Below are 26,407 nucleotides of genomic sequence, written 5' to 3' on the forward strand. Positions count from 1 at the left end.
AGCCGCATATATCTTAAAGAGGAGAATTTCGGATTCTTTAAAAAGAACATTCTTCGCAGCAACATTGCGAATATTATTCTCCAGCCGATCACTGTTCACCAATAATCTGAAAGATAAATTATCGCATCTGACCAACTCAATGTGCATTTACCAATTTACCTGCTCTTGTGCTAGGTATATAGGTCGTTCGATGCGTACTTTATCCAAAAGAATTCAAGAAAATTGTCCGGCGTGGCTAAAAAGAGGAGGCAACGGCTCAATAAGAAGTTCTTTAATCGAACACCTTGTGAACACAGGTCACTCAATCAAAACAGACTCTGCGTTCAAAGTCATCTACAAGGTAAGTAGAAGCCTTCTTAAGACAATTAGACCGCATCTTCTTTGCATTGCCGAGGCAATAGCCATACATTTTGAAAAAACCAGAATTATGTGTACAAAAGAGACTGGTACAACCTCTTCTTCTACCATGGTCTTAATGTATTGAAAATTTTTTCTCTTTCTTCATACTCTTGTTCCCTTACAACCACCTGCTTCACCTTCCATCTTCCCTTCAAATCTTCTACCTCCAACGGGTTTGTTTTTATTTTCACGATCATTCCGATTACATTTCATCTCTGTTTCAACATTTTATTAAACTTTCCTTGTTTTATTAAAAAAAATTTTTTTCTAATACCTTTGTTTATTTAACCTCACTGTCACCATGTATAACAGAAGTTTATTATCAGTATTATTATCACCCTGTAAAAATAAGTATATATATTTGCGATTGTACAGCTTTGAAAATGAATTCGCTGAAAAGAGAACTCTTCGCTGAACTAATCTTTCTTTCTTATTTAATGTCATAATGGGTGTATTCCGTTTATTAAGAAATTCAGATAACTAAAAATTCTTAGACTAACCTATTATTACTATATCGTGAAACTAAGGGATCTATGTTTTTGTCTGAAATCTAAGAACATATATTTCTGTTTTACGTCGCCTAATTCCCTATATGGATTGTAATATTTGAATTCTATTTACTCAGACAAAATAAAGCGTAAAATACTGAAATTGGCAACTTAGTCACAGAGTGATTTTCCATCTGGATCAAAGCTATTCTAATATATCTGATTAAAGGTGTTATTGACCGCTTTTTTAATATCTATTAACAAATATTGTATAATTCATTTGACTAGCTTAAGGTCCATCTTTAATATTTCAATGTAAATGATTTTAAATGAGTTTTGGCTCATGCTAGTTTTTGTCCTCATTGCTACACTTTAGAATTCATTTCTTATCAAAAGTTTATTCACTTCACTTACTGATCAAATACTTATTAACGATACAAGCTGAATTTTCCCGTAATATTATCCAGTAAGATATTTACATATTTTTAAAAAAAAACATTTATGACTTCAAATATAATTTAATATAAGTTGGAAGATACATTCACATTTTCTTTAAATGTATGATTCACTGACCTTAGTTTGGATTCCATAAACATTCATATTATGTAAGTTAAGTACTTTCGAATTGTTTATCTGATGTTAAAATAACATCAAATCTTAAATTCTTTACTACATACTAACAAACTTCATATCCATTTGTTTAAATAGCCATCAGCATTTAAAGGTTATATGCATCAAGTAGAAAAATAATATTCTATATGAAATAAACAATTTTTCTTTATTTAAGTAAAATGATTTCAACAAACTTTATGTTGAAATATATTTACTAACAAACTACTGACATTTGAACAAAATTCAGTAAAAACAAAGTTTTTGTTCAGCTTTCAAATAAACATATATGAACAGGGGTTGTGGAGATTATTAAGTTCTTGATTGAGATCATGAACCGATTGATGTTAGACCACCTTTGGAAACCTGGAAGCACTGAAAGGCCGTTTCGTTCTCATTGCGGGACTCCTCAGCAGTGCGCATCCATGATCCCGCTCTCAGGATTCGAACCCAGGGCCCTCGGTCTTGCGCGAACGCCTAACGTACTGGACCACTGAGCCGGTATCCAATGGTGATAGTATTCACTAAATCTATTGTTATTATTCGTATTACGTAACCTGGCATCACAATCTTCCTGTTACATCGTCTTGGTTATTCGTGTTTACATTTCCTCACGGAATTAGTACTTTAATAAAATTTTCATATATATACGCTTGTACAGCTTGATAATATATTCGTTGCAAAGAGATCCATTCACTGAAATTCCTGTTTTTGAATATGTGTGCTCATATGACACAAATATTTTATCACCTATAATAATTTTTTTAATCGGTTGTAAACTGTGCATCTTTGTGATCTGATTAGTTCATATTCAATTAGCATAAAGTACTTTAATTGAATGTGAGATTTTGCATTTTTACATTTGCGCATCCAAGATCCCGCACCCCGCGAGATTCAAACCCAGGATCTACCAGTCTCGCGACAGGCTCTGCTCAGGAGTCCCATACTAGGACAAAACGATCGTCCAATGTTTCCAGGTTTTCCATGGTGGTCTAGCTTTAATTGACTCATGATTTCAATCAGTGAAATTTCTAAAATCTCCACAAAACCCCTTCTGATAATCATTTTTGACAAGCATTTGAAATATTAGTTGTATTAAGCTTAAATTAACAGGCCTATGTCTGACAAAATAAATTTTTATGTAGATTATCTTGCTAAATACGAATAAGGTCAACTGTATCAATCGATATTTAGCTATACTATCATTTAATTTCACTGTAACAAATTTAACCCTACATTTGTCTAGCTGAACACAATGTAAAAAAAGCATTGAAAAAATTATTATTCAGTTTGACATGTACTATTGTTAGATAGTGCAATGTTCATTAGATGATATAGACATTTGATAAAACGTAAAAGAAGTATTACTTATACGTGAGCCATAATCATATTATTATTATTATTATTATTATTATTATTATTATTATTAATCTCAAATGATTATATAGCTTAATCACTAAGAATTGATTCTAATTCATTATTGTTGAATCAGTTGATCCTTCCCATTGAAATAATGTTGTTCTACCAGTGAAGTGATCTTCGTACATAATTTCCAACTTATAGTACAATAAATCAACGTGAATGATAGCCTAAACTTATTCGTATTAATTTTGAGTAAACGCTTAAACGTAAAAGAATTTCTTGTAGACAAGAAAGGAGTTATCAGATGAAACAGTTAAACGACTTCACTGAGAAATATATTTTCAAAATGTTTGATGTCATTTTTTAACAAATTAAAACAAAAGAATTTAAATCAAATTATGCATGACCCTAAATAGGGCCTTTAATCGGTTTCTTAACATTTCAGATTTTCCTAAACAATGGCATAACTATGATTCCGTAATTGCGCCACACATGGGACATTGGAATCCATGTAATTGTGGTAGTAAGTCGCAAGCACATAACAAATGAAACACTGCACTACAGTGACAAAAAATCCAAGTGCTTTCATCAGCAGTTTCACTGGGTGGCTGAGCAAGATTGCAGATATCACAGTCTGTTGTCGTAGGCATCTTCATCAATATCGTTGTCTCGGTCACTGAATTTTCCTGAGTTTATAGAAACAATTTCATCTTCATCATTACTTAACGTAGCATCCAAATCGACGTTTGTTAGATAGTTGGTACTTGTCGTCTGTTGGATCAACGACATTGTAACATCTATAGAAGTAGAGGCTTCCATCTGAAGCTCAGTTGCTGTAGCTATATTTGAAATGAATTAATTGAAATTGTATTAGAAATTTATGAGCTGTATAATGTGTCATATTCGGCGTATTACAGTGATTAAACTGTATTGATGAGTTTGGAAGATTTGCCAGCCAACCAGAAAGCAGTATTTAGTTACAGAACTCTTAATAATATACAGTAATAAAATAACGGCGTATGGACAGTTTTGACATCAATCATGAGCCCCTACTGTTAATTTATTATAGCAGACAAAAATATCTTAAGGTTACATATTAGAAGTTTGATTAGTGCTACGATTTAAAGTTAGGAGTTAGAGTTAAGAATAAGGGTTAAAGTTGAGCTTCGAGAGCGTTACGATTAAGAGCGTTGGAGCGAGGAGTGCTAAGGTTACGAGTTTTGATTTCTCAGTGTAGATAGAGTGGTACAGTAAATCTTGTTCGTAAAACCACTGATTTCGGCTTGACTCACATAAAGTTCTCTCAAATATAATTTTGATGACGAATGTGTTTTGTTGTAATTTAGCTTACTCGCTGTGTCACATTCTCTGTATGGCTGCATAAAAGACATCTATCAGTTTTAAGCATTTTAGGAACTAGACTTAAAATTTTTTTACATAGTTTTTATCAAGATACTTGCTATCCCTCACTGCACTCCGAATTTCGAGCAGAAGTTCACGAAGAAGTGTCCCAAGGCTGACTGGTTCACTGAAAGTCATCCATATAATCAGTTTTGCTATAGTTACTAACCGATAAAACTGGACCAGGTTCTTACCATGTTACAAGCTGGTTAAAGTAAACAATGTAGATGATTGTACTCCATTTCAATATCTTGAACATTGTATATTCATTTAAAGATCAAAATTATTCGGTTGAGTTCCAAGTGAGGTTGCTGTTGCCCAGTCTTGATGATTCTCAAATAAAAACTTCATTGCCATATAGTTTTCAGTGTTTCTTCAGTTGGTTTCGGTCTGTAATAAAAAATAATCATTAATATATGGTTATTTTTTATTAATTCTACTTCGTATTCGGCCGTGTTTCCTTATTTCTTTTGAATTGTCATTGACTACACACAATATATGGAGAAGTTAAGGTATTTCATGATAATCATTTAGTCGTGTTAGTAACAATTTGTTACTTGATAAATAATTCATAAGTGCTTATTGCTTTTATTAGGTATTTTATTTCATTAGCAATAATTCAGTTAGATGGTTAGTTTTCCAATCTTTTGACATATATTTTTATATTTATGTTTGTCAAAACAACACCACTGTATCATTCACCATAAGAATGTTGACTAATGTAGAAAAAAATTAGACGTGATTGTAAGAATGTGTGCGGAGATCGATACGATAATTCAATAAACCTTTGAATAAAGTTTCATACCATTTTAGTCTGTAGTATTTAAGGTCTTAGACATTTATTTGTACTGATACATTAACCAGAAATAAATATTTATTTTCATTAAATACGTTTAAAGACTTGAAGATGAAGTAATCGATTGAATAGGTTGCATTTTTGAGATAAATATGCATTGATCATTGAACAAAACTTGGTTCATTTATTTCGTGTAAGTCTTTTCGACGTAAGTCAGTCATAAGCAGAGTAGAATCTGTCATATTTGCATTCATAATGCGGTGTGTGCTACCGAAGTCGACAGATATATGTAGTATGTATCATCAATCCAAAGTAAAATGTCTGGCGGCAGAAGGTTAAGAAGTTCAAAGAAAAGAGAACGAGAACAGAGAATGATTTTTGTGGAAATGAAGGAACAGTGAAATCTGAGACGATTTTTTGATATTTTGCAAATGAAGTACTTACTGTATGGATCTCAGATTTTACTAAGTGATTCTGTAATATCCTCTTCAAACACATTTGTTTGTCTCCACTTGTGTTCTCGTTCATTACAGTGGTAGTAAGAAAGATTAACTATAAACAATATGATTCGAGAAAAAAGAATAAATTCTTGGAGTGTAAAGTATAAGATAATTTTAAAACGTAGTATTTACGGGTCAACAATAGGTGAATGCATCATTACTATGGCGACTGATTTTCACACAACATTTTCAACTACTGTGTACGGTAATCTTTTGAAGTACTTACTGGTCATTTAATTTGAAATCTTTTTTAAAAATATCATTAAAAGAATACTATGTATGCCTTTATTCATTCATCTTTAAAATATGCATTTTGGAAAGAGATTGATAAATCGAAGTGTTTAATATAACTAAGAAATATGTGTATTGGAGTTTCAGTGTAAAATAATTTTGCTCGAAAAATTAAGGTAAGCTAAAGGAATGTTGGATTGTCTTCTTTTTTCAGATTGAACATTTAACCATCATCCTTCTATTTCGTCTATAATCAAACTGAAAACAGCTTAGATCTTCTTATCCCCATATTAGTATTAGACTAAAAAGGTTAGTATTCATCCGTGTACATTGGTCTAATTTACTAGAACTGTCTTTGTATTTAACGAAGTTCTCCAGTTAGATCTTAAGATTGGTTATATATGAATTAAGCAAAATCTTAGGTAAATCGAAATAAAAATATAGTCTACTGTTTCGCAGTGGTTCGCCAATTAATGTTGGTTAATGCTTTAACGCTGTTTGAATATCATCGATTGATCAAATGAATAAAATAAGACTAGAAAATAATTTACACAGCACACTAACTAAAATCAGTTCATAATATAGACAAAGAAATTCGGTGATCTGCAGAAAGCCCTTACTTTAATAATATTATAAATCACTTGCTCACTAGTGACTAACCTCAGGAGTTAATTTCATCAGTTGTAGTTAAATCGTGTCGTGTGTGAGGTAACGATTATATTAGGAGATAGTTGTCCAATACAGTGAAGTCGTTGAAGTTGGAAATATAAACTATTGGATGCTAACTAACTAGTCTAAAAACTAAGTCCTCGCTATGAAACATGAATGTCATGGATTCGATCTCCAATGCGGTCATTGGTAGATGAATCTGAAGAGTCCCAACCTAGGATGAAACGACTGTCCAGTGCCTCGTCCTTATTAAATGATTGTGTAGCTAAGGTCAGTTCGTATTGTACACCATAAAGTTCAGCAATCTACACAAACCTCTTACATTAAAAGTGAAACTGGCTAGGTGATTATTAAGCACTAGTGACCACCAAATAATTATTTCGTTTCAATTTCGAACGCCTCATCGGTGGGCATCCACGATGTCATATGGGGCCAAACCTAACGCTTTCACGTCCCGTAACTAGAGAACAGTTACACCACAAATTTGGAGTTCATGTTTCTAACATTAGCCTGTTCACTTTACCCATTAATTTGCGTCGAAAAAAACGTGGTTTTATTTTTGACAAGTTTTTCTAATGCTTTCCTATTATTTAATATGATATTTAGCTTAACAGGAATTGATATTTATATACTTGAATGCTAGTTGGAAGTAATTTGCTTCTAACCAATTTTTTTTAAAAACACACATGTTAATTTTATATAAGTATGCAATCTAACTGAGACATTTTACACTAACTGTTGTCATGATTCGATTAGACAGTTTCACGACCTAACAGCTGAATTCATGAGTCAATTAAAGTTAGTCCACCATCGAGAACCTGGGACGGCCGTTTCGTCTTAGTATGGGACTTCTCGGCAGTGTGCACCCACGATCCCACCCCGCGAGACTCGGACCCAGGACCTATCGGTTTCATGCGCGGACGCCAAACCTCTAAACCACTGAGCTGGCATCCAACGGTGCTAATGTCAATCTCAACTTCACAACTATTATGTGTTCAGGTCAAACCAAACAGTCAAATAAAAAAATATAATTTATATTCAATGACATGAACAAATTTATAAATTATTTTGAATGCAACTAATAATAGAACAGGGAAATCTTTGACTAACCAGTTATTTTCAGCACAGAATATCAGGCTAAATCTGACCGGCATGTCATATTTGACTCTTTGCTTTATTGAATAATTTTTTCATAAAAAATGATGTATATCTCCCAATACTAATCGAGTTATCTGGATAATGTTGATTAGTCACGGCTGACTTTTTCAGTAATTCTTATATTTGTCTAGATAAAAAGTAAAATATGTGTATAAGTTACCTTTGTATGTATTGTCTACCAAACGATTGGCCGTTTTCATTCAATTCTTACCAAGTGCACAGAAAATTTTTGTATGAACGTAAATCTTATTGGTTAATACATTGTGCAAAAAATCAATAATTTTTCCCTTTAATAGGCTAGAACCCAAATACTGTATGAAAAAAAGAGATTACTTCTACTTCAGGTAGATTTTTAAAAGGAAGTTGTTCTGTCCAAACAAAACCCTATCATTATAACTTTCTAGCAGTACATATATATACATATATATATATATGAGCAAGAAAACTCATCGTCATCATCAAAATACGGAGAGACCTACCTTTCAAAAATTATTAACTAAAGGTAAATCTCATAAATCCAATTCAAATATAAATACAGTTCAACATTCAAATAATTCTGAAGTAAATCAAAAATATTCCGAACAGAAAAAATTTCAAGTCATCTCTCAAAGATTTCATTATATCATGAATAAAAGGTTTCTATTATCTTGTTCATTAATATCATTCCTTTATTTATGTATTGTATTAATAAAATCTACAAAGTTTGAAGATAAATTCAATTATAATGAAAATGGTAACAATGAAACATTACCAAATTCTTTATATGTAACATTGAATGCTAACAAAGAGATCCATAATCAAGATTTCAATCATGAATTAAATGATGAATATGATTTACGTCAGAAAATATCTTTATTGAATAATCCAAATTATTTAATGCCAACATTATGTATTGGTGTATTAGTTCGTAACAAAGCTCATACATTACCATATTTTTTAAATGGTATAGAAAATCAACAATATCCAACTAAACGTATTACATTAATCTTTTATGTTGACAATACAATTGATTCAAGTGAGATCATATTAAATGAATGGATTCAATGTAACAAAGATAAATATCATAATATAATTTTTGAAGGTAAAGATCATAATATAACTAAGTTAGAGTATGAAAATTTGAGTAAAACGTGGACTCAAGATCATTATTTACATGTTATAAATTTACGTCAGAAATTATTAGATGAAGCACGTAATATCTGGGCTGATTTTTATTTATCTATTGACGCTGATGTGATTCTTATGAATCCATTGACTATTGAACATTTAATAAATGTTATGCTTGATTCAACAGTATCTACATCTAAATCTAATTTAGATCATAAAATTAATGAAAATATCATTATTTTGGCACCATTGATGAATTGTACCTCATCTGAACATTATTCCAACTTTTGGGGTGCTATGTCTGAAGAAGGTTACTACCTGCGTTCTGAGCATTATTTTGATATACAAAAACGTCGTATACAAGGTGTATATCCCGTGGCAATGGTACACTCGATATTTTTAATTAATTTACAGTTTTATCAATCTGAACAAATTGGTTATTCTCCTGCACCAATAAATTATACAGGACCAATTGACGATATTATAATATTTTCTAGATCAGTACAACGTGCAGAAATTGATTTTTATTTAGATAATACACAATTTTATGGATATATTCCATCACCGGTTGAAGAACAAGATCTTGGATTATATTCAAAAGATTTAAATAATGCATGGCTTTTGCGTGAACAAGATCTATTTGTTCATTTACGTTTACAAGCAATTATTGATCAAGAGGATAAACAAAGAGTTATACCTTCAGAATGTTTATTAAATATTGCTGAAAATCAATTACCTAAGTCAAATAAATTAAATTTTGATGAGATTTACTTTATTAATTTGTTGAGACGACCTGATCGTCGACAAAAAATGGAATATATGCTTCATCAATTAGGTATAAATGCTAAACACTATGCAGCTATTGATGGAAAAGATTTAACTATGAAATATTTTGATGAATTAGGAATTAAACAACTTCCGGGTTATACAGATCCTTACCATAATCGGTCGTTGAAATTTGGAGAAATTGGTTGCTTTTTAAGTCATTATAATATATGGATTGTATGTTGAATTTTGTAAACTTTTGTAATTAATTTAGTTAATAATTTAAAATAACCACTTCATGTGATTTTACATGATAAGTATATTTATAGTACCAGACTAGGGAATACCATATAAATTTATATACTTTAAACTATAGCTTTAGTGATTAAATCGTTTCATCTATTTATTTAAACACATGAATATTGGTAAAAGAGGGCATCTCACTTCGCCATTTGATTTGTGTGAACGCTGGAATACTACCCGGATGCCCAAACAGAAGCAGGTGGTTTTCTTAGGGGGGCACTCCCGGATCTATTGACCTAAAGGTCTAATCCACAAGTCAGTGGGGCAACGTAGGGAGATGCAGTTCCATGGTAGCCGGTGATCAACAATAAGTTCATACGCAACTTGTTTCCTTAGGATCCTGGAGTCCATGTACACCACTGGCTGGGAATCAGGGTTTTCTAACTCCTCTAGGTGGGTCCTCCGTGTCCATCAACCCGGTCAAAGCACCGGACATGCGCATTTCGTCCTCTCATTTTCGCAAAGAACACCCCCGCCGTGAGAAGGCAATGAATAGGACTAACCTGACAGTGGTTGTATACACGTGACTATATGAGAGCATTTCGATAGGGAGAGCTGACTCTCCCCACCTTTGGCCATACCATAGCATTCATGGGCTATTTAAACGTAGAAATCGTAAACATTTCTTATTCAAAATTATTTGTAAAAATCTCATAGAAGCTGAGAAATGTTCAATATATATATTGTCGATAAGTGTTATAGCTAAATTTCACAAATTGATGTATTTGTGCACTTTCTCATTCTGATCAGCCTGATTTCTAAACCATTACTAACTTTGAAGCTTCTTCTAGAAGCTAACATAAATCAAAAGTCATTAGTTGATTTACTAAGTAACTTTTGGTTTATTTATCTCAACAACCTTTGATTTTTCGGTCAGCCTAAAGAATTTCATTTTTTTTCAAGTGTGTAGTTCCTGATGTGTTGGGAGTTTTGAAGTGGATTAGCAAATCGATAAACCATATTTTCGGAACTGAAACAAACTAATGATTATTGTCTCAACTTTAAATGTACTGAAATTATAAACTTGGGTTATCTCGGTTCAATTTTCTTTAAAATAAAATGTTAATTTCCTAGTACAGAACATATGAAACAACATATCTTTGATGGATAGTGTTTTGTGAAGCATTTATATTTCACTTACTTACTTATACAAATTTATATATATCACTTAATATGTCGTAATTCCGATGTACATGTACCATTTCGTGTTAAAGAATAGATAAGCAGAGGAAAATGTTCAGTGGTCGATAACATATGATGCAAGGTAACAGAGTTTATTAATATGGTCATCTAAAAATAAACTAAACCGAAGTAAATTTCACATATACATTGTTAATATTTATGCTATTTAGTTGTGTAAGACCTTAGATTTATTTACCAATAAATTATGAATATACTCACTAGTGACTGGCTTCAAAATGGATTTCCTGGACTTCTGGTGAGAACCAGTAACCTATGGAGTTCAATCTCATCGGGTGTGAGGTAGTTACCCACCAAAATGTATATTATACTATCATTTGTTATAGTTTGATTAAGAATCATTCTGGTCAGTATTACCAATGCTCGTTTCACATGGAAGTGAACTGACAACCTAATTATTCAGCCATGTACTTAATAATATCACTAAAAGAATCTGTCCGAACTAATCAAGAAACTTGATTATTTCAAAACATGAAATTTCTTAAATTTATTCGTAAACTATTCGTATTTTTGAGGTTCGGTCAATTTATATTTGAATTACTTTTTTAAAATTTATTTCTAGGAAATGATCAACAATGGTTATAATCGTATATTAGTTCTTGAAGATGATCTACGTTTTGCTCCTGCTTTTGTTCGTAATTTAAATAAAGTTATTAAAGAAGCAGATGAAAATGTTGCTAATTGGGATCTACTCTATATTGGTCGTAAAAGAATGTCAAAATCAGAGAAACGTGTACCGAATACAACTAGTTTAACTTATCCTGATTATACTTATTGGACACTTGGTTATATTTTAAATAGAAATGGTGCAGAAAAATTATTAAAACAAAAACCATTACAAAAATTAATTGCTATCGATGAATATCTTCCAGTTATGTTTAATAAACATCCTAGAAAAGATTGGTTAGTTCAATTTGAACCACGAAATTTAATTGCTTTATCTGCTGAACCATTATTAGTTGAACCACAAAGGTATACAGGTGAAAAACTTTATGTATCAGATACAGAAGACTCTGAAATTTTCCATAGTAATTAAATAATATTTAATGATTCTTATTAAAGTATATAATAATGAAATGATATTGTATATTTTCCTTCGAATTTGTACATTCCTTAGTAGGATTTATTTCATTTTTGTTTTAAAAAAATAATAAACATTGTCCATTGAAAAAGACAATTTATGTTACAGATGGATATAAAAAAAGGAAAAATATTTGAGCGAACAATTGTTTTTATTAACTTCCTCATCAGGCTCTACAGTCATAAGTCCATAATTATAATATTTTACAAAGCCGAAGCCATCTGGATCAACTCCAGAAAACTAAATTTATGTATCCAGAAAAAAATATATCCAACCTCTTTGTTTACCTTGACCTACGACTGGATCACCGAATACCTAGACTGAATATTATAAACCTCTTAACCCCTTCCTTTAGTTTTATTTATTTAATTTTTTTCCTTATTATCATTATTTTTTATTATCTCTATCTTAATTTCCACATTCATCATTCCCAATTTGTTTGTCGTAATTACCTTGATAACACCCTTCACACAATAATCTTATTATTATTATTTCAATTGACAAGATGAAATTCTCCTACTGTGCATTTTATTCACAAATTTTTTTGCATTTTCATTTTTGCTATAATACTGTTCTACTGATAGTGACTGGACACTACTCCAAATCATCCTGACCTTTATTGAATGACCTTTCTAATCTGCAAATATTACAATTTTTGAAGTATATATATATCATAACAGATGCAAACGTTTACCTTTTTTTAACACATAACATTGTCAAATTCATTGATATATGCCTTAATTTTGGCCTTTGTAAAATATTATAATTATGGACTTATAACTGTAGAGCCTAATGATGAAGTTGTTGAAAACAACTGTTCGCTCAAATATTCTTCATTTTTGAATATTCTATGGAGATTTTTAAACAGATGGATATAAGTTTAAAAATAATTGCATCTTGTTTAAAGTTATTCTAATATTTCAGTAAAATTCATGGTGTCAAGAAGAGAATATTAGCTTTTTTTTATTTCGCTGGTAATTTTACAGGGGATTATAAAAGGGGAATTCCTTTATTGCAAAATATACTTGCATTAACTTATTAACTATACTTTTTAAGAAAGTGAGAACAAAGAATTGAGATGAATGACATGAATTCATTTTATTTCAATAGGTTCATATCAACTGCTTACAGATTTTAACAGTGAAATTAATTAAATATGGTTATTCATCATATTTATGGAGTGGTGATTTGAATAATTGTAATGAGATTGAAGAAATATTTTTTAAGTAGGTGAACTATTTTATTTAGCAGTATAAGGTTGTGAAGATTGTTGAACCGAACAATGTTAGATCACCATTGAAAACCTTGAAACACTAGGCGGCCGTTTCGTCCTAGTATGGGATTCCTCAACAATCTCGTATGAGGGTCTCGAACTCAGTACCTTCGATCTCGCGCCCGACCATTGAGTCGGCATTGAACGATGTTATTGTTTAACTTCAACCAATCTACGATATTGCACAACCGTCTATCATTGTCTTCAGTGAATAACTGCCTCACACCAGGCGCGGTTGAATTCCATTGGTCATGGGCTCTCACTGGAACTCGCAGAATCTCATCATCATGAGCCAGTAATTCTTGCGGTAGTGGGCGCATGACATTTACCAGTATGGAGTTTGTTTTATTTAGTCTGAGAACATTACTGAATTGTGACTAACAGTAGAACAAAAGATGAGCATCTCTTCTTATTTAAAACCAACCAGTAGGATGGACCAAAATCAAAGTTTTTACGTTCATACCGAGCATCAGACTCAGTATCTTTCGCTTTCAACACAGAAAGCGTTATCCACTGCATTATTGAAGACAAATAGTGCATAAATTGTTCAACTAGTTTCAAAATAATTTTAAAAAGTTTATAATTTTTGATGTTCAAAAATTTATTTTATCGCTCTCTTTTGAGATATGTACATCCTGAAGAAATAACTACAATCTAAAAGTTTTCATTGAAAAGAAAGTTTATTTAGTGAATGTTAACGTTGATCTGATATGAATTATCTGCTCACAAACTATATTTGTCCTATCAAGTAATCAAAAACAATGTCAGTATAATTCAAAGCTATTCCAATGGTCAAATAAGATCACAGGATAGACAGACATCATCCTCCATTGCGAAGCATTTGATTGAGACGGATCATAAGGTTGACATCAAATCAGCATTTGTAGCGTTATACAAGAGCTCTCAAAGACGTATACTAAGGTTTATTGAAGCCTTGGATATATGGAAATTGAAACCCCCTTTATGTGTTCAAAAACAATAGTGATTTATTATCCAGAGTGGTAATCACATTTGTTTTTGTGTACTTTATTATTTTTCCTTTTTTATGACATACCCCTAACCTGTCTAATTGACCTTTTAATTTTCATATATAAATGTTCTTAACAAGTATATGTGTGATCAGATTGTTCGAAATGTATTGCGCAAATATATCACATAATTCTGATAAACTTCGTCTTCTCATTGCATTATCGCTATTTAAATGAAATAAGAAACATATCGAAAATTTCACAGTTAACATGATAAATCAATATGCACAATTTCAATATGTCTATCTCTATTCATTGATCTATTCATGATTATACAGATAATGAATAATTGACGAACTATATTATCAAACCAATTAATTAAGCGTTCGCGCGCGAGACTGAGGACCCTGGGTTCGAATCTCGCGAGTGGGACCGTGGATGCGCACTGATGAGGAGTCTCACGATAGAACGAAACGGCCGTCCAGTGCTTCCAGGTTTTCAATGGTGGTCTAACATCAATCGGTTCATGATCTCAATCAATCAATTAGAATTGAATATTGTCAATTAGTTAACATGAACTCCAATTTTTTATCATATGATGTCATTTGGTTTGATTATCATAGTTATGAGTTCGCGCGAAAAAAAATGTTTTAAATCGTTATTAGTTTAAAAGAATAATCATGTTTCAAATAAATTTCTTTAAATTTAATAAGGGAAAAATGTCATTTGTTTAACTGTTTTGTAAAACAATCCAAACTTTGAAGAAACTTCCATTTTATAACAAAAGTATTTGAAGAAAGCAACTATTTATGTTCAATTTTTGAATTTCCATTCTTTGAGCAAGATATATAGTTTTCATTGTCTTTCTATGAAGCATCATCAGCATTAGCTCTTGAATGAAATGAGCTATTAGAATTTTTGGCAAGTGATAAATACCTTGATAAGAGTTCTAATAATTCACTTTGTTCTGAGGTTCATGGGGATGATGTTACACAGAAAGATAATAAATGTTGCACGATTAAAAGTATGCGGCTTATACAATTTTGAGACAACTTTCTGGTAAACTTAAAGTATACTAACGAATTAACCACAACCGGTGAAACCTTATCAATATCATAGCCTAAATATCTAACGAAAATGCTGAATATCAGCTGTTTCATATGTAATTTTAATGAATAAAACATCATTTAGTATTTAAAAGGCTATGGACTGCTGAAAGATCACCTATTTGTGAATGGAGGACTGAAACGATTGTGAATAGGTGGGATATTTATCTACATTGTTTTTTTGGTTAGGATCGAGGATATGACTCAAGTTGGGATTAAAACAGTTTAAGAGTTTAGAATTAAGATTCAGGCTGGGAGTTAGGCTTAGGATTACGGATAGAAATGAATTGTTTGGTTAGGGGTTGGGATTAGAATTAAGATTAGGCTTTAGGGTATGGATGATGTATCTAAACAAACCATAATTCCGAAATCTAAGTTTTGATGCTCATTTTTGACTTTAACGCGTAGAAACCTATGATCAAGTTAGAATTGTTCATCAATAATTAGTCAAGATTCTCTTAGTGAATTCTCTCATATTTCGACATAAGTTAACCATGCACTTTCGCTATGTTCTGATTAGCCAAAAAGGGGCATACTTTAGGTGTACCGTTATGCTCTGACTCGTTTAGAAACATTACTAATTTTCATTAGTGGTAATATCTTCTTGGTTTTAATGCTGGCTACAAAACTTACAAAACTTCATCAAAATTCTTTTTTTTAATTCCAAGGTATTTTTAGAACAAAAATCTCCACTTCTTTCTTATTTCTTTGAATCAACACATTTTCAGAGTTTTACTACTTATTAAATAAACACATGGAATCACATAAAATTAGATCAGAGTTATGTATTGAGATGCTCAACTAGTTAGCAGTGATCGATCAAGGAGTGAAGACAATAATAACTCGTACATCATATATTTCTGTTGCATATTATACTTTTGGCCTCTGTACTTTGTGATTAAACATCTGTTTTGTTCATTGACTGAGATTATTCAGTGTGAGTGTTTCCGGTGATTAAATCAACGCCAGTCAGTCAGTACAATGTAGAACTTCGTACGTACGTACATCAGTTCGAATTGCCAAACCACATTAGCACAGAGATGCAGTTGTCGATTCAAATCCTGTAGTGGTAGAGGTAGTAAGAGTATAAGCAGTAATCGGAAACATTAAGGTTTGAAGATGTTACTCAAGGAGTATAATCCAGTAAAATAAACTTGGAAAGAGAAAATAAAGAGACAAGGACGATTCAGGAGTTAGAATTTGGGAGAACACAAAGAGTGAATGCACCTGCGCCACTGCAAACGATTTCGAGCCATGTCATTCAAGGTCTCTAACCATCGGTTGCTATCATCTCTCGGTCCTCAACCACGTAGTCTACACCTACCAACATGGCTCAGTCCACTTGTCAGTGACTTCATGGACGCCAACATTATAACATATACATAAAATAACAATGTAGTAAGTTTCTCTACTATATCACTACATTTCCATTTGTTCTATGTTCACTAATACAAAGGTCAATTAATCTGTCACTTCTATTTATATACTCATTACTTAGCTATAATCAATATATTTTTCTCAATACTTAGTCTGAAGGTCTAAATATTTATGAACTTCCAGAAAAAAATTTTCCATCAAGTATCGAATCGAAAAGTCACATTAAATACCATTGATTAATATTATCAATGTTAGTTACATTTAGTTCTTCATACTCTACATACATGCATATTTGTTAATGAATATTAACATAAATGTATGATCTCGGCATTGATTTACTCCATTAAGTTTAATTATAATTATGAATTCATAGAATTAACATATGAATTTGATAGAGAAGATTTATTAAATAATTCATTTGTTTACAATAATTTTAATGATGTTTACTTATTTCTCTTTTTGTAACCAAAAACATTCATTATTTCTTTTCCATTTGAATGTACCATCTTCATAAATCTCCTATTTAATTAACAACGAAAAGATAGAAATAATTCTATAGTTATTTTATAGAATTTAGTTTACCTTTTTCCAAATTGGTAATTGTGATTTAATTGATTCAATTAAATATTTCACAGCATCAAGACTATCTTTACGATGTGGTGAACTGACAGCTATTGCTACACTGATTTCTCCTACAGGAACAATTCTAAATAAAGTGAATATGAGAATAGTACAACAGTATAGTTAAGATATATAATGCTTATAATCAGAGTTAGAAAACTCATTTAATCAGAGAAATGAATGTTAACCTCTACTGTATTATAGTGAATGAAGACTTAATGGGGAGAACCAATTTGTTATTCAGTGTAAAATTACAGAGTGCTTTCATTAAACATGAAGACCGTACATTAAATACATCATTTGCATATCTTACATCAGTTGTCCTTTACGTGCTTCCCGCCATTGTCAATTCTGTTGTTATTACAATTACTATTCGTTTTTCTTTCCGTCCACTTCAGTTGAATCTTCTTAATCTTCCATTAGCATTTATTCCATTCTGATTGATATTACATACTACTTATATCTGTTAACATAAGTAGCATACACTACAGTATGACATGGTCAGTTTTATTCCAGATATTCACGTCAAAACCATTTACTCACCCACAGTGTGTAAAACAGAAACTAGAACTCTATTAATAGCCATTTCATAAATTCTGGCTAGCAGTCCAAATCAGAAGTGGTGTTTCGTCCTATTTAGGGATTTGTTACCTTGATGCACCTGCACCCTAGTGTTGATATTCAATTCAGAACTATAACTTAGTACTTTTCACTTCAAACTGGTCAAAACAGAGTCAAAAATATTGAAGACGAAATAACTTTAACTCATACTAAAAATGATATAAATATAATATATTTTGAATACGTTTGTGGCTACATCAATTTACTAGTTCAACAGATAATGCATTGAGAGTTTAATGCGAAAGGGATTGGATTTGGGTCTTAGTGTAAACACCAATGTAAGTAAATTTATGTATGATGTAAAAGGACTAACCTGTTACTGAAAATGATTATACTAGTTATAATTCATTTTAATAAAATTGAGGATGATATTTTATTGAACAGAAAATATATGTTGCTTTCTCATATTGATTAACTGCTTTATAGAGATAAATGACCACAAAATATGATATGTGTAATACATGCTGTACAAGGTCTAATATTATTCTTTCATGTCTGATTCTTTAAACAAACAACTGTGTATTGAGTATATTTTCTTTAAATGAGGTCATTTATACTACTAAATAGTTTAACTGAAATTTCATTTGTACACAAGTTTCAAAATGTTAATTATCAACTTAAATAAAGAAATAACGAATATCATAGTAAGATAACATGAATTCATTTATAAATCAATAATATATATTCGTAATATCTCAATGAGTAGAAAAATTAGATTTTCTGAAGAAGTGGCTTACACTAAGTCACGAAACGTCAGAAAATCTAATTTTTCTACTCATTGAGAATTCATTTATTTCGTAGATTCACCTCAACTTTTTATAACTTAAAACCATAATATCAATGAATAAAACAAATGTACATATCTTTCAGCAGAATTGTCTAGAACAGATTGAGTTCAAATGTGGAGATAGAATAATATTAAGTAACTATAATACCAAAGGAAATAAAATTATTTAAATGTTCACTCATTTATAGGTTAAATGTATAAATATTCTAGGAGAGTATGGAAATTTAAAAAAATGTATTTACTTCTCGAAACAGAAGATAAATTATGTAATAGAGACTAGTTGCATCAAGCTCAGAAGTAAGGATTAAAATACTAGAATTTTGATTACAGTTTATCGTTTAAAGTTGTAAGCAGCTGAAGAGAATCCACGAAATGAATGAATTCATGTTATTCTGCTAGGATATTTGCTATTTCTTTATTCAAACTTATAAACGGGAAAAGTTGTATGAAATTTGCTAATTATCGGTTAATTGTTATATCCCGATAAGAATTATGAATGGTAATTTTTGCGATCCATTTATGGACCAATACTATTAGTATATTTTAATCGTATAAATGTTATGTAACTAAACTGTTCATATTCATGTCCCTATTGTTATAAACTTTAATTTGACTCATAGACTATTACTATACGATTTACTATTCTTGAGTTATGGCCTGTCTCTTAATTACTATCTCCCTCACTCACAGCCACATCTGGCTAACTCTTGTACAAATGTTGTTTCATATTTTATTGGTACGTTTTGGTCCGTTTGATTGGTGTATAAACCCCGTATGTTTGAAATAAATGATTCACATTGCAGAGGCTGAGATTGGCGTTCTGGACTTAACTGGCAGGGCTAGGCGGAAAGCGAGACCAATCAGCACTCTAGGCTGCTCGCACGTGTTCTACGCGTCCTTGATCCGATCGATAATTCGCTGCTCTCTGATTGGAGGTATCGTTGCATTATACAATAAACAGGGCACACAGGTTCACAAGTTATAACATTAATATCAAATCATGGTCGCTATAGGAAACATAACAGAAAACAAGTTATTTCCTTCATGTACTACATTTTCGCAATGTTTTTGATAGCATTTGATAGCATTAGGCATTATCATATAGATACAATATTGGAGCATCTCTTACAACCACTTACTTTCAAGTCAATCATTTAATGCTCTATCATAGTAAAGTTAAGAGTTTGTCATTTGGATATTTCTAATCACAAAACCCCGATATTAAAAGCATGACCAAAATAACGAAAGTCTATTTTGTAGTTACTTTGTAGCAAATAAGATACATGATATGTACACCTTTGTCCTACTTTTGATTAACAAAAGAAACATCTAATCCGTTTCTAATCAAAGTTTGACTTTCTCTTTTTATCAATGAAAATAGTATTCATAACTTTTTAAGACTATTTAATGTTTAGTCCATTCTCATTAAAGCATAATACACAAGGAAAGAAAGAAACAAACAAACAAAAAAGAAATCAAATCACTTCTTACCCATATCTATGAAGTACAATTATATGTACTAATGATGGCCATAATTGATAAGAATTTCTAATAATTTTTTCCATTTCTAAATAAGTCATTTTCAAATAACATTCATATTTCAATGCTTGTACAATTCTTTCTTGATCATATTTTCTAGTAATCCCTTTGAATTTTGTCAAATGATAATGTTGATCACTTACCGAAAAATGTAGAAACAGCTCCAATTGAAGAATCATTGATTAAATCAAATACATTGGAATATTCAATTGGTTCAATAGATATTTTGATAAAGTATTGAGAATTCTTTACATAAACAATAGATAGTACTTACCATGATATGGTTTTTTTTTCTAACCTCCACTAGTCGGTGGTAAAATAGCAAGTTCTTCAATCTCTTCAATGGATAGTTGATTTACGCTTGTATTAATATCTGTATACTCCCAATCTATTGCAACGGTTAACGAATCTTTAAGAGGTTCCAATCTGATTAATGAATATCATTTGTTTTGAATTACTTGACTAATTGTTCAATAATGATATCTTTCAATGTTTTGTTAGTACACGATACAGGAAATTGTATTGTAATTTCTTTGCAGCCAACTAATTCACTAGCTTCTCCGAATAATAGAACTTTCTTATTGCATACAGTCATTCAGTTCGCACTCACATACGCTTACAATAATACAAAGTACACAATAAATCAACCATATATTTCATTTTACACAATAACTTGTTCTTAAATCGATTTCAACTATGTTTTTATTGGTAGGGTGTTAGTTGTCAAATATGTAAATAAATTAATTTGACCAATACCGTTCAAGATTATCTGTATGGTTATCAATGTAATAATTAGTCTGAAGTGAAATAATTCAGAATAGATTAGAAAGGTTATTAGGATTGTAGTTTCTTAAAAACATATTCAAAGTATAAGCAAAGATGAATGGTGGCTAGCAGTGGAATCCAGAATGCTAGTTCCACTCTATATGGGACTCGCCAGCTAGATATAACTGTATTTCAGAGTTGATATTCACTCTGAGACTCGAACCCAGTATCGTTCGCTTCAAACGCCATCGCGTTTGTAAATTAATTTTAACCAAAGAACGAAATAATCAGGTTTTAGATAGCGAACCCTGAAGTTCAGCTAGAAATATATTCACCCATTTGCCTAAATAGTCTCGCATCATAGTTTATGTCAGTTTGTGATGAAAACTATAACTGTAGCTAATATTAGCTGCTAACTGTAGCCCCTAGTTATTATTCACTACAATAATCCATACCCCTATTTTGAGCTGAATAATTGGCTGTAGTTTCTCAAGGTTACTTCTATATTGTTCTAAGGTTCCTTATAAGTATAGTTTCAGCCCTCAATGCTATAGATAATTCAATATTATCGTGATTGGAATAGAAAATGATGCTGTAGATAGAGTCTGTTAAAACATTTAGTCAGACAATAAAATATGAAATGATTATTTCATGTAAATTTTCATCTGTCGAAGATTTTTGAGCACTTACTAGGGATCGTGTACTCATTTTAGAAGTATGAACTGGTACACTGTGGAATTTAGAGTATATGACCTTCAAGGTCAGTGACATATGGTGAAAATCTGTTTCATAATCAGCATTTTCTAGAACTAATTCGTAACTGTAAGAAAGTGATGAGTTATCAGATAAAGTAATGATTAATATTATGATTTATATTAGTGATACAATTAGTGAGAAAGTATCATCATAAAACTATCGAATGAGAAATAATGAACTTGTAATATCTTCATTGAATGCAATCTTGGATGTATTCTTAGGGTCTTAAAAATTTTACATATTTGAGTTTTTGTTTGCATGTTTACTGATTAGTTGAGAATTTTCAACACAGTTCTTCCAAAGTTTATTACTTGTCATGTAGCTTCAAGTTTTGTTTGACTGCATGGCTTTATCTGAAATAAATTTTTCACAAAACGTTCGAGTTTGTCTTTCTGATTTTACTTCGTCATGTATACTTGGTCCAGCAATGTAACTGGTTAGAGAAAACGTACAGAATTAGTTAAGAATCTTTAACATTAGGAATAAAATTAAGTTTCTAGAAGCTGCACACTAAAAGTTAGTACATAAAGCTTGTGGATAAAAGAATTAAACTAAGTGATAATATTCTAAGATGGAAGAGATTTTCTGATGTGTACTTTATGTAATACTCCACTGTTTCAAAGAAATTTCTACTGAAATATAAAATGATAAGTCTCTTAATGTAGTTTAATTTTCACTTGTGGTCTAATTATCGATCTGTTTTCAAAGTTGGATAAACGTTGGTATTAACGTACTTCTGTGGTTAGGGTAGACTTATCGTCAAATATTGTTTTGAGAAAGGTTAACTCATGAGAACAGGGTTTTGAATGAGGTGTTCGCTGTTCATACACCCAGTAGATAAAGTTGTATACCACAATCACAGATGAAAGTTGAGCTGATATTGAATTTAATAAACGGGCAGATGCTATAGCTAAGAGCTGACGTGTTGCTTCTGTTGATGAAGCTGCTCAATCTTATATTTTATTGGTCACTTTCTACCTATATACCTAGTGATTTGTCGGGAACATGACTGTGTTCTTATGGCTTTGTCAGAACTTGTTTCGTATAACAGTTACCTACAATTTGCGGTATGCTATTCTGTACATCTCCAAATCTTATCAATAATTACTCGCTTTTCGGAAGGTGTAGCTATTTACAACTAAAGCACGGCGCTAGGGTTATTTTTAACGTATTCTAGTTCCATTCCGACGAAGTACAATATGCAACCCGTGACGCAGATCATTGCTTTAATATATATTTACACCAATTTGAATTCTAAAAACATCGATTTCAAAACAAATAGACATTAATTTATTTTACATACAGTCACTTTCATAACAGTCATTTATAATTCAGTGTAATATCTTTACATTTTGCATTGCTTACAACTGGATTCAACATCCAACTAAATCACTTCTAGACGAATTTTTAGTTTTTGTTCTTTCACCTTTATTGATTTGGACCCTCATGACATTCAACGTTGATTTATTGTTTTTGAACAGAGCAAGAAAAACTAGGTTAAGAGGATAAAATTAGCTCACTATTTCATGATTTCCATTAGTTGCATACAATCTAGAATTACTTACTTACTTACTTACACCTGTTACTCCTCGTGAAGGAGCATAGGTCGCTCACCAGCATTCTCCATCCAACCCTGTAATGGGCAATCCTTTCCAGCTCCTTCCAGTTGTAATTCATCCTTTTCATATCTGCTTCTATTATCCGACGTAATGTGTTCTTTGGCCTTCCTCTTTTCCGCTTCCCTTCAGGATTCCAAGTTAGAGCTTGCCTCGTGATGCAGTTTGACGATTTGCGTAATGTATGTCCTATCCATTTCCATCGTCTTTTCCTAATTTCCTCTTCAGCTGGAAGTTGGTTTGTTCTCTCCCACAGAAGGCTATTGCTGATGGTATCCGGCCAATGGATGTTGAGTATCTTGCGTAGACAGCTATTTATAAATACTTGTACTTTCTTGATTGTGGTTGTTGTAGTTCTCCAAGTTTCAGCTCCATACAGTAGAATTGCCTTGACGTTCGTATTGAAGATTCTCACTTTGATATTGGTTGAAAGTTGTTTTGAGTTCCATATGTTCTTCAATTGTAGGAATGCGGCCCTTGCTTTGCCAATCCTCGCCTTTACGTCTGCATCTGAACCTCCATGTCTATCGACGATGCTTCCCAGATATGTGAAGGATTCTACATCTTCCAGAGTTTCGCCATCAAGGGTGATTGGATTGCTGTTCTCCGCTTTGAATTTGAGGACCTTGGTTTTCCCTTTGTGTATGCTGAGGCCTACTGATGCAGAGACTCCTGCTACATTGGCTGTCTTTATCTGAATCTGTTCACGTGTACGTGATAGGAGGGCTAGGTCATCTGCGAAGTCCAGATCGTCTAATTGGTTCTGAGCTGTCCATTGTATTCCGTGTTTTCCTTCAGATGTCGAGGTCTTCATAATCCAGTCGACCACCAGAAGAAAGAGGAAGGGAGAGAGTAAACAGCCTTGTCTGACTCCGGTCCTTACTTGGAATGCATCTGTCAGCTGTCCTCCATGCACTACTTTGCACTGTAGTCCGTCGTATGAGTTCCGGATAATATTGACAATCTTCTCAGGAACTCCGTAGTGTCGAACAAGTTTCCATAATGTCCTCCTATCTACACTGTCGAATGCCTTTTCATAATCAATGAAGTTGATGTATAGTGACGAGTTCCACTCAACTGATTGTTCGACGATGATCCGTAGTGTTGCAATTTGGTCTGTGCACGACCGATCCTTTCGGAATCCAGCTTGTTGATCTCGAAGTTGGGCATCTACTGCATCCTTCATCCGGTTCAGCAACACCCTGTTGAAGACTTTCCCTGGTATTGACAGTAGTGTAATGCCTCTGTAGTTTTCACATTTGCTCAGATCTCCTTTCTTTGGAATCTTGATGAGGTGTCCTTCTTTCCAGTCCATTGGCACTTGTTCCTCCTCCCAAATCTTTTTGAATAGAGGGTAAAGCATGCTTGTGGTTACTTCGACGTCTGATTTCAGTGCTTCAGCTGGTATGTTGTCGGGTCCCGCTGCTTTCCCGTTCTTGATTTGTCTGACGGCCATTCTAATTTCTTCCGTCGTTGGTGGGTTGACATCTATAGGAAGATCTGTGTGTGCTGCTTCGATGTTCGGTGGATTCATTGGAGCCGGCCTATTCAGGAGTTCCTCGAAGTATTCTACCCATCTGTTTCGCTGTTGTTGAATTTCAGTGATTGGCTTGCCTTCTTTGTCTTTGACCGGCCTCTCTGGTTTACTGTATTTCCCTGATAGTTTCTTCGTTGTAACGTAGAGCTGTTTCATATTTCCTTCTCTAGCAGCTTTTTCTGCCGTCGTTGCTAATTCTTCCACGTATTTCTTCCTGTCGGCTCTAATGCTCCTCTTCACTTGTTTGTTTGCTTCTATGTATTCAGCTTGTGCTTGGACTTTCTCTGCTCGTGTTCGGCTGTTGTTAATTGCTGTCTTCTTGTTCTTCCTTTCTTTGATCTTGTCCAGTGTTTCTATAGAGATCCATTCCTTATGATGGTGTTTCTTTAGGCCCAGAACCTCTTGACACGTTGAAGTCAATGTTTCTTTGATGCCTTTCCAGTTGTCCTCCATGGTAGTTTCTTCTTCCTTCAGTAGATCTTGAACGGCTTGGAATCTGTTGTTGAGAGCTATCTTGAATTCATTGAGTTTGTCAGTATCTCGAAGGAAGGCTGTATTGAACCTTTGTATTGCTGTTTGTCCACTTGTCCAGTTATTTTTTAGCTTCAGTTTTAAATTGGCTACAACTAGGTGGTGATCTGAAGCTACGTCAGCTCCTCTCCTGGTTCTCACATCTTCCATTGTCCTTCGGAATTTTTTTTATGCAAATATGGTCTATCTGGTTCTCTGTAGTGTGGTCCGGTGAGATCCATGTAGCCTTGTGTATACGTTTGTGTGGAAATATTGTGCCTCCTATGACTAATTTGTTGGATGCACACAAATTTGCAAATCTTTCTCCATTTTCGTTCCTCTCTCCCAGTCCATGTCGTCCCATAATATCTTCATATCCAGTGTTGTCTATTCCGACCTTGGCATTTAGATCTCCCATCAGAATGGTGAGGTCCTTTCTTGAGCATTTCTCTATGATTGACTGCAGCCGCTCGTAGAATTGATCTTTAATGTCGTCGTTGCTATCATTGGTGGGTGCATAACAATGAATAATATTCATTAAGATCCCCTCCTTCTTTGTTTTGAATGATGCTTTGATGATTCTGGATCCGTGGGATTCCCATCCTACAAGTGCATTTCGTGCTACTTTGGACAGCATAAGAGCAACTCCCTGTGTGTGTGGAGCATTTTCCTCTTCGTGACCGGAGTATAGCAGCATCTCTCCCGTAGCTAGCCTTTTCTGTCCAGCTTGGGTCCAGTGGGTTTCGCTGATTCCCAGTACTGCTAAGTTGTATCTCCTCATTTCCGTTGCTATTTGGCTGGTCTTCCCGGTTTCCCACATTGTTCTAACGTTCCATGTACCTATAAAAATTTTTGCTCTGGT

General features: G+C 32.6%; 1 protein-coding gene across 2 annotated transcripts; it reads left to right on the forward strand.

Annotated features, from left to right (window-relative positions):
- Positions 1 to 7,978: 7,978 nt before the first annotated feature.
- On the forward strand, positions 7,979 to 16,995 carry MS3_00003943 (uncharacterized protein; the record flags this gene model as incomplete). 2 transcript variants are annotated; one of them, XM_051211819.1, is made up of 3 exons in its annotated part: positions 7,979 to 8,115; positions 8,152 to 9,722; positions 11,551 to 16,995. In XM_051211819.1, 3 exons carry the CDS (start codon positions 8,046 to 8,048, stop codon positions 12,022 to 12,024), a joined length of 2,115 nt encoding a protein of 704 aa, XP_051071925.1. In that variant the 3' UTR covers positions 12,025 to 16,995. The 2 variants fall into 2 exon arrangements, with proteins under 2 accessions (XP_051071925.1, XP_012799202.2); XM_012943748.3 differs by having other exon boundaries at positions 8,046 to 9,722; positions 11,551 to 13,966.
- Positions 16,996 to 26,407: the final 9,412 nt, after the last annotated feature.

This window comes from Schistosoma haematobium, chromosome ZW, assembly GCF_000699445.3.
Source record: "Schistosoma haematobium chromosome ZW, whole genome shotgun sequence".
NCBI lineage: Eukaryota > Metazoa > Platyhelminthes > Trematoda > Strigeidida > Schistosomatidae > Schistosoma > Schistosoma haematobium.